General features: G+C 31.7%; 1 protein-coding gene across 8 annotated transcripts in view; it reads left to right on the forward strand.

Moving 5' to 3' along the window:
* Fam184a (family with sequence similarity 184 member A) overlaps window positions 1-4,025 on the forward strand; it is a 136,307-nt gene extending 132,282 nt beyond the window's left edge. For 6 of the 8 annotated variants that reach the window (XM_047559120.1, XM_047559122.1, XM_047559123.1 and 3 more), the window contains 2 exons: window positions 1,144-1,346; window positions 2,816-4,025. In XM_047559120.1, the coding sequence (XP_047415076.1) occupies window positions 1,144-1,346; window positions 2,816-2,897 (285 nt within the window). In that variant the 3' untranslated portion in view covers window positions 2,898-4,025. Of the gene's footprint in view, window positions 1-641; window positions 1,347-2,112; window positions 2,208-2,815 lie in introns of those variants that run through there. The other 2 variants (XR_007109566.1, XM_047559125.1) reach the window with 2 other exon arrangements.
* Window positions 4,026-10,821: the final 6,796 nt, after the last annotated feature.

Raw genomic sequence — 10,821 nt, forward strand, 5'->3', positions numbered from 1 at the left:
TACAATAATGTTAAAATAACCTCCTTGTCATACATTCTATAAATATGACACAGAGGAAAATACCTAAGTAGTGAGAAAATTGCTTTAAAATAAGTGAAAGAAAAGTTCTAATGTGTACACTAATTATATTTTATGAACTTGAATCATTTTGAAAAAATTATAAATTTAATTAGCATACATCTAATAAAAAGTAAAAATGTTCTAAATATTTTATATGTTAGTTTTTAATTCTGCTAACAAGATTATACTCATTGCTTCTAAAGGTATAAAGTATTTTGAGACTAAACATAATGAGTGGCAAGCTGATGGGTTTTTGACAATATGATATTGTTTTCCTTTTATCTCAGTTAATTTTAAAGACTGATTAAAATTTTAAGTTAAAAAAAGCATTGATTACTTTTGTTTTCTAACCTTTAAATTTTAAAAAATTATGAGCCAGATAAAGATTCTGCCAATAAATTGAGAAATTAAAAGTTATACAGATTTAATTTTCTCTCCTCAGAAAGCTGTCACAGTGAATTTAAAACCAAATTAATTAAGTCTCTAAGTCTCTAACTCAGGTTTAGATCTTAAGTACAAATGTGAAATTTGTTTCAAACTACTTTACCAAGTATTCTCTCATTCCTTTTTTTTTTTTCCAGGCAAGAACTGCCTCCCTTTGACAGATGATTAAAGTTCATGGACCTCTCTTTTAAAATTATTTTTCACTTTATTCCTTCTCCTAATTTTAGCTTAAATCCATGTAACCTGGTAGTATCTGCAAGACCTACTCTTCCCCCTACTTGTTTCCATTTTTCCTCCCAGTATTCTCTTTTCCCTTCTGTACCCTTTCTACATCCCTTCTCCTCCCCTAGTTTCACAATTAGTGGTTCACAAATAGGAATGAACCACTCCTGAATGTTTCTACCTCATTCTTTCTGTCCTGGTAGCATATCTGTCTTTGAGGATTCCATGTAGATAACACTTCTAAGGATCCCCAGACCACACTTTGGGTAACACTGGTTAACTTTTAACATCCTAACTTAATACAAAGCTTCCAAAATTTTCCCATGCCAAATTTACATCTTCTACTGTTGTACTGTTCTTATTTTCTCATTTGTCCTTATGCAGGCACTAGCCTCACTTATATTATTTTTAATACAGCAAAAGAAGAAGAATGATAAATCACCAACAAACAGGTTTGTGAGTGTTCCCAATCTAAGTGCTCTGGAATCCAGTGGAGTGGGCAATGGACATCCTAACCGCCTGGATCCCATTCCTAACTCTCCAGTCCACGATATTGAGTTCAACAGCAGCAAACCACTTCCACAACCAGTGCCACCCAAAGAGCCCAAGACATTTTTGAGGTGAGCCATGTCTCACCAGCGATTTTTTTCTTTTCTTTTTTAACTTGAGAAATTTATCTTCTTACATGCAGAAATCTACTACTTTAAGAACAACCTAAGTAAAGAAATATTACTGTGAAATATTTTCAAAATATTTTTATCACCTCTCCAGAGAACTCCCTTTTTATTCTGTTCAAGGTTTTTAAAATTTTCTTGTCAATTCATTTTCAAATGATGGGAGAGGTTTTCATATAATTCTTGTGCTTAGCATTTTAATATTTATGGATGAATTTGCTTCATTTTTAGTATTGTCACCAGTTTTTTATTAATAATCTATCCTTATTGCACAACTTTAAAATAATTTTTATTAAATGGTTTTGTTTCTCATATTTTTTCCTTACCTGTTTACCAGGCTATTTGTATATGTATATCTTCTCAGAGCTATTGATTAAATGTATTGAGTAAATTTTTAAGTGAAGTGCAACTAAATAACCTATTAGACAAAGACAGAGAAACACAGTTTCATGATCACCTTACTGCTGTTTTTTTCGCTCCTTTAAGTTTAATATTTTTCTATTTTTATAATTTTGTTTTAAATACTGTAAATGTCAGGTAGTACCACTAGTAAGAGTTTTAGAAGCAGAAAGGTTTTCCTTTGACTAAGTGATTTATGACATAGTTAATGACTAATTTTAAATAGTGAAAAATAACCAAGTAACATCTCTGAATGTGTTTTCTGCTAAATATTTTGTGTTGCTTATTTTCCTTTGTGCATGGGTACGTTCAGGTATCAGTAAGATGCATGTGCATGAGCTCAAGGAACATGACTACTGGAGTTTCCATTACACATTGTTGCGTGCCTTGTAATTTCCCCCAAAGACGGTAGGGATCCTTTTGTTTTCTCAAGTAACCCGAAGAATCTTTAGTTAAAATTAAGATAGTATAAATTATGTAACTTTGAAGATAGAGGAGAAATTCAATTTTTAGTGAATTTCTTTTCTTGGAGTATCTACTTATAGAATTTTGAAATGAAAGTCTCATATAAATATGCAAATAGTAAAAATAATGTATCTTGATTTAGTTACTTTAATTCAATTATATGTAAGGCTGTATCTGTAAGAATCATGATTTTGTCAGATTCTGAAAATTTTTAACTAAAGGGGGAAGGTGCTCAAAGATAATATCATTTTATCTTAATTCCCACAATTCCTCCAGAACTTTTTTATTCAAAGGTGACATTATTTTTCTCAATTGTTTTTTGCTTTTTAATACTTGTGATATGGCTCCTTCTTACTTACTGATGCACTCTAGCACTCTCAAGGACTGAAGAACTGATCATAGTGTAGAAGGAGTAGCAAGTCTTTAAAACATAGCTTCAGACATGGGGAAGCAGTTGGGGTAATCTACATTGATGTTTTATGTGCTTTTTCCCTTTAATTTGCAAAAACCTCTTAATGTTGGGTTACATGTCTCTCTTTTTGTGAATTTAGTCCTCCTCAGAGTGAAGCTTCCCCTGTGGCTTCTCCAGATCCCCAGCGCCAGGAGTGGTTTGCCCGCTACTTCACGTTCTGAAAGAATTGTGTTGACACAGCTCTGTGTGAACTGTTACTAAGAGCATGACTTTATACAAATCCTTATGTGAACAGGCTTTCCTGTGTCCAACACTGTGAATGAGAAAGTATGTCTCTCCAATTTAAAAATGCACTGCATTTCCTGTCATATTTATTGGAATCACTCTATAAGGTACTATAATATGTGTGTAATTATAAGTTATTTTTATTTGAGATGAAAGTCTTTAATCTTTGTAATTACTGCATAATAAATTTTGTTAAAACAAATAATTCTTTTCATTTTTTCTATTAAATTTGCTTTCTTTTTTAAATACTTTTTAAATTCCATGTGAGACTTGCCAACAAAAGTTTATTGCATTAATGATCATGAAATCAGGTTATTTGACTTCATTAATTATAACAAAATCAGAGTAGAGAAATATGTGATAATCTATTAATATCTTCCATTATCATGTATAATTTTAACTAAATTGTTCAAATTTACAAGGCTAGAATCAGCATTTGTATAAATTCTGGACTTTGAAGTATAGAAAATAATGTTGACATAGTCTTGGTTTTTTTTTCATATTGACTGTTGAGATCTAAAACTTCTATAGTTAATATTTATGATTAATATTACATTTTATGGTCAAAAGGTACTATATAAATAGTCAATTCCATTTTAATATGTCATAAAAGCCAGTTTGTCTTTCTAAGTAGGCAATTTAGTATTGATGTTTGAACATGGACCCAACTAACCACAATCACGTTTTAATGAGACCTTTTATTTCTTTAAGTCTTAGTTCATCTTGATAAACTACTATTATTTTATTCCGAAGACTGGAAGAAATGCACATATTTCTAAGAATACCAATTTTAGTTGATTTAGTAATGCATATTTTTGAAGAATCTGGGTAAACTTGATAAATACAAACAATACACGACTTACGAGTGATTATAATAATATTAAAGATCAACTTTTTAAATGGTTACATAGGAGCCTGTGCTAATGAGCAGTGGAAGGATTATCTCATTTAAACCTTATAAAATCTTGAAGGAATAAAACATTGCATATGAGTATACACAGTTAATAGCTTCCTCTGTTAAATTATTTTCCTGGAAAACTGTTTCTACAAAATACTTAATTTGAATTGGGATTTTCTTCCCCTTTAATTAAAAAAAAAAAAAAAAAGGTGACTTGATGCTTATTTTATTTATATTTTTTATTTTAAATATTTTCCATGTTTTATTGGTGCTTAGAATTATACATAATAGGGGGATTCACTGTTAAATATTTGTACATGTACACAATATAGCAATATGATCTGATTCATATTTTCCAGGATTTCCCCTTTCCCTTTTCTCCTTCCCCCTCGCCCTGGTTCCTTTCCTCTACTCTACTAGTCTATTTACAGCTTTTGTGAGGTTCCCCCACCCTACACTTTTCTTTTCCTTTTTCTTCTGTTGCTCCACACGTGAGAAAAAACATACAACCCTTAACTTTTCTGAGATTGGCTTATTTCACTTAACATAATGCTCTCAAATGCCATCCATTTTCCTGCAAATGACATAATTTCATTCTTCTTTATTGCTTAACAAAACTCCATTGTGTACATGTACCACATTTTCTTTATCCATTCATCCACTTACAGACACCTAGGCTGATTATATAATTTGGCTATTGTGAATTGTGCTGCTATAAACATGGGTGTACACATATTACTATAATTTGATGACTTATTTGATGACTTTAATTCTTTGGGATACCAATGAGTTGTATAGATGGGTTATATGGTGGTTCCTTTCCAAATCTTTTGAGGAAAATCCATGCTGATTTTTATAGTGGTTGCAACTAATTTACAATTCCACCAGTAGGGTAAAACTGCACCTTTTCCCCCACATCCTCTCCAGCATTTATTATTGTTAGCATTCTCAGTGGTTGCCATCTAAGTGTGATTTGCATTTCCCTAATTTTTATTTCCTCATTTAGTTTTTATTTCCCCACTTGATTTGCATTTCCCTAATTGCTATATTTTGAACATATTTTTATATACTTGTAGGACATTTGTATTTCTTCTTTTGAGAAGTGACTGTTTAATTCATTGGCCCTTTAATTATTGGGGGATTTTTTTGTGTATAGTAAGTTGTTTTACTTTGTTTTTGTTTGGTTTGGGGGGATTATTTTTTTATTTATGTATTTTTTTGGTTTGGGATTGAACTCAAGGGCACTGTATCACTTACATCCCCACCACCTTTCTATTTTTGAGACAGCATATAACTAAATTGCTGAGGCTGGCCTCAAACTTGCAGTCTCCCTACTTCAGCCTACCAAATTGCCATGATTAAGGAATGCACCGTTGGGTGCATTGCAGGCATACCCTGCTGGGTCTTTAATTTTTTGACTTCTTCACAGATTGTAGATATTAGTCCTCTGTCAGAAGAGTAGCTAGAAGATTTTCTCCCATTCTGTAGGTTCTCTCTTCACATTGTTAATTGTTTCCTTTGTTGTGCAGAAGCTTTTTAATTTGATGCCATCTATCATTAATTCCTGGTAATATTTCCTCTGAGCTTGAGGAAATTGTTGCTTGTCCCTGTATGTTGGCTTGTTCACCCTGTTTTCTTCTAGAAGTTGCAAAGGATTTAGTCTAATACCTAGGGTTTTTATTCATGTATTACTTTTGGTAATATATCCTTCTTAACAATATTCTGCCTACCCATGAACATAAAAAGTCTTTCCATATTCTATTATCTTCTATTTCTTTCTTCGGTGTTCTATAGTTTTAATTAGAAAAGTCTTTCACCACCTTGAATACATTTATTCCTAGGTTTTTTTGTTTTTGTTTTGTTTTGTTTTAATGCTATTGTGAATGGAATTGGTCTCCCAATTTCTTTCTCAGTTTAATTTTAACTTGAAGTCTCCTTTGCCAAGTGTTACAGTAGCTACTCCTACTTGTTTTCAGGCTCCATTTGCATAGTATAATCAGTATCTTTTCACTTCCAGCCCATGGCTACCTGCCAGTAAAGTGAGTCTCTTGTAAATAACATATAATTGGGTCTTGATTTTTAATCCATTCTTCCCACCTATGTATTTTAATTGGAGAGTTTGGACCTTTCATATTCAGTGTTTTTTTCATTTATTTATTTATTTGTGTGTTTATACATATATACATATTGGGGATTGAACCCAGGAACACTGAACCACTGAGTCACATCCCTACCCCTTTTTATACTTTATTTGAAAACAGGTCTCTCTAAGTTGCTTAGGACCTTGCTAAATTGCTGGGCTCTCTTTAAACTTGAAATCCTCCTGCCTCAAACTGGGATTATAGCCTTGACCACTGTGCCTGGCTATTCAGTATTATTTTAGAGAAAGGTTTATAAATTCCTGTCATTTTAATTTATTTATAATGTTTAGTTTGACCATATTTCTCATTTGTTTCATTACTCTTCAAATGAGGTTTGTTCATTTGTGATCTTTGGCATTTGCCTTTGATTATTCCTTCTGTATGTATTTCTTGTATTTTCTGTAGTGCATTCCAAGCCATCCTGGATTTTAGAGTGTGTGTTGAGAAATCAGAAGTAATTCTGTCTTACTTCTAAATGTGACCTGATATTTTTCTCTTGAGGCTTTTAAAGTTCTATCCTTGTTCCAAGTATTAGGTATTTTAATAATAAATGTGTTATGGATATTCTTAGTTGATCTTGTCTCTGTTGGGTTCTGAATACCTCCTGTATTTGGATATTCATCTCATTCCCAGGATTTGCAAAATTTTCTATTGTTTCCCTGTAGAAGTTATCCATGCCATTAACCTAAATCTCATAAACACTCTTTGATCCCAGTGATTCTTAAATTTGGTTTCTTAATTTTGTTCTAGAGTTCTTATATATTCTGGTTATGTTTCTTTTCTTTTTTTTTTTTTTTTAAACACTATCTGAATGTTCAAGGCTAGCCACTGTCTTCCAGGTCTAAGATTCTCCTGCGTGGTGTACTCTACTAAGAGTGACCTTCAGCTGAACATTTTATTTGATTTATTGTGCCTTTATTTTCCAAAATTTCTATTAGGTTCTTTTTCAGTAGCTCCTTCTTATTGGATTTCTCATTGATAGCCTGTACTAACTTCCTTAATTCATTCAGTTGTTTTTCTGTGCTCTCTTGGAATTCCTTGATCATTTTGTATTCATTCTTTTGAATTCTTTATCTGATATTTCATCCACTTCATATCTTTGAAGCCAGTTTTGCTAAATTAAGAACTTTAGGTGGTATCATGTTACATTGCTTTTCCTATTTCTTGTATTCCTGTGTTGAATTTTGTGCATCTGTTGGAATGGATTTCTCTTCCATGTTTAGAGTACACACTTCTCTGGGCAAAGTTTTCTGGATAACCAGGTGTTTATGAATTTTTCAGTACATTTCCAATTGGGTTGTGTAGTATAGTTTTCCTGCTAGTTCTTTGGTAATTATTAGTTTATTTCAATACAGTGTGTACTGTGAGGGTTTGAGGATCCCACTTTCCCTGTGGGTCTCATAAGAATGGGATTCTTGGAATGGGATTATAGCTCAGTGGTAGAGTGCTTGCCTACCACATGTGAAGCACTGGCTTCAATCATCAGCACCAAAAAATAAATAAAATAAAGGTATTGTGTCCATGTACAACTAAAAATATATTTTAAAAAAGAATGGGATTCTTGTAGATTCAACAATTATATCCAGAAGGGTATTGTGGGGTGCACCTTTGTAGTTGTTCTTATTCAATTAATAATGCTCTATTCTAAAGGAATACGGGAGCAATACACATTGTGACCCTCATAGTTTGGTGCCCATTATCTTTGTAGTTCATTCTGTTTTTGTTTTAGAAGTGGATGTCCAAGAGAGGGACCTAAGAACACTCTCCCAGTCTTTCCTACTTGAGGCCTTGTCATTGGTTTGGGGGTTTTGTCTCCCATTGTTTGCATTAAAATATTATTGAAGTTTGAGTATAGTTGGTGTGGAGCAAGTTATGCTTTCTTTTGACGGGGTTTTGGGTGTAGTTCAGCAGCAGAGTCACTATCCTGTGAACTGGTAGTGTCCCATTAGATTCCCAGCACCTCACAGAAACAGGAGAAACAACAGCAAAAAGAGCAGTAAACAATATACACCATTAAAATAAATACCAGGTGCATAATATGACATCTACAATACTAATTACCACAAAGAGGAATGGCAGGATCAGCAGTTGCCAACAGCAACAGCAATAAGTTGCTATGAACTTGATCTGGCATTGATATAAATAGCAGGTGTCAAGGATGCCATCCACATTATTAACAACCACAACATAATGAATGGTGGGGGCAGGAATTATGTAAACCAAGCAGTTCTAAAAGATAGTAAAAATACAGTTCAGTAAAAGAAAAGAAAATGTGATAGGAAGGTAAAAGTATGAACAAAGAGAAAAAAGAGATATAGCAAATGGTGGCTATACTTTACAGGCATATTTATATACTCCTCTAAAATATCATATATATTATATTTCACTCAAGAATTTATGACCCAGTTTTAAGCCAATTTGTCAGCATGGAGCTAGACTGAACATATCCTTTTGTGAAAACATATATATAGGTATCCTCCATAATTTCATGTATATTTTCATTTTTTTATTCAAATATAGTTATACGTTTGTTCCCCAACCCTATCCCTAAACCTATTCACACCCCTAATGCTACATCAAAACACAAAAGACCTTACACATATAATCATATACATTTATATGAGTATTCCTAGATATTTTGACAGGTACATTTATAAAATCCCCTATAATATATATTAATATACTTCTGTGCGAATTGATGGCCCATTTTTAATACAATATGTCAGCACAGACCTAGAACTAAAGCTGTTTGTGAAATCATATATATTTGGATAGGTTTTCCTACATAATTTCACATATATTTTCATTTTTTATTCAAATATATGGTTGTAATGTTCATTCCTAATCCTAATCATAGCCTTACCCCTAAGCTTACTTCCACGCTGAACAGTACATCAAAAAGCCAAAGCCTTTACATATATAATCATGTACATTTACAAAAATATTCATACTTATTTCAACAGGTATACTTATATACTCACAAATAATATAATATATATTAATAATTTTCATGTATGAATGTAAGACCCAGTATTGAAAAAACTCACCATGGAGCTAGATTGAAACATCTGTTTATGAAAATAAGTAAATTTGTATAGTTTTTCCAACATAATTTAACATTTTTGTTTACTCAAATATATCGTTATATGTGTTTATTTCCTAACACTAACTCTAGGGCTACCCCTAAATCTACTCCCATCCCTAACACTTCATCAAAATGCAAAAGCCCTTACATGTGTACTCATGTACATTTATATGAATATTCATAGATATTTCACTGGTACATTTAGATCTCACCTATAATGTATGTATTAATATATTTTCACCTATGAATATATGGCACAGTTTTCAATAAAAATATCATCATTGAGCCAGACCTAAACCTATCCATTTTGAAAACATGTACATTTGTATAGGTTTTCCTACATACTTTCATTTTTATTCAATCATGTAATTATACATATTCATTCCCTCACCCTCATCCTAGGCCTACACATAATCCTACTCCCACCCCTAACACTATATCAAAACAAAAGCCCTTTCTTATATAATCTTGTACATTTATGTGAATATTCATGTATAGTTTGCCAGGTTCATTTATACACTCACCTATAATATATATATATATATATAAATTTATTTTCAAGCAAGCATACAAGACCCAGCTTTAAAGCAACATGTTACCATGGAGCTAGACCAAAACCTACCCTTTATGAGAACATACATATTTGCATAGGTTTTCCTACATAATTGTCTATTTTCCTTTTTTTTTAGTTATGTTCATTTACTAACCCTAACCTTAGATCTACCTCTAAACCTACTCCCACACATTATACTACATAAAAACCCATAGCCTTTGCACAGATAATCATTTACATTTATATAAATATTCATTGATATTTTACCAGGTTCATTCATATACTCACCTATAACATATGTATATATTAACATATTTTAAAGCAAGAATCCATGGCCCACTATAAAACCAACATGTTACCATAGAGCTGGACCAAAACCTATCAGTTAGTATATATATTAACATATATATATATATATATATACATATATATATATATATTCACACAAATACAATACAAATATATATACATACATATATATATATTCCCTACTCCCATGGCTAACACTTAATCAAAATGAAGAAGCTCTTACACATATATACATATGTATTATATACATACATGTGTATTCCTGAATAATTTCACCTACATTTTTATTTTTAATTCAAATATATAGTTATAATTATTTGTTCCATAATCCTAACCTTAGCTATATCCCAAAACCTACTCCCACTCGTAACACTACATCAAAATGAAAAAGTTCTTACATGTATAATCTTGAACATTTTTGTGAATATTCATATATATTTTTCTAGTTTCATTTATATACTCACCTATATCACATATATTAATATATTATCACCTATGAATCCATTGTCCAATTTTAAATCAAAATGTCAGCATAGAGGTAGATCAAAAAACCTCTCCTTTCATTAGAACATATACATTTGTATAGGTTTTTCTACATAATTTCATGCATATTTTCTTTTTTATTCAAATATATACATGTTCATTCCTTGACCCTAACCATAGCCCTACCCCAAAGCTACCCACACATAACAGTACATCAAAACCAAATGCACTTACAAGTATAATCATTCACATTTATATGAATATTCATACATATTTTAATGTATATTTATAAACTCACCTATAACATCATATATACTAATATATTTCCAATCAGGATTCCATGCCAAGTGTTAGCACAAAAAGATCAGGACAGACACAAACTTCATGAATC

The sequence above is a fragment of the Sciurus carolinensis genome, chromosome 7 (assembly GCF_902686445.1).
Source record: "Sciurus carolinensis chromosome 7, mSciCar1.2, whole genome shotgun sequence".
Lineage (NCBI taxonomy): Eukaryota > Metazoa > Chordata > Mammalia > Rodentia > Sciuridae > Sciurus > Sciurus carolinensis.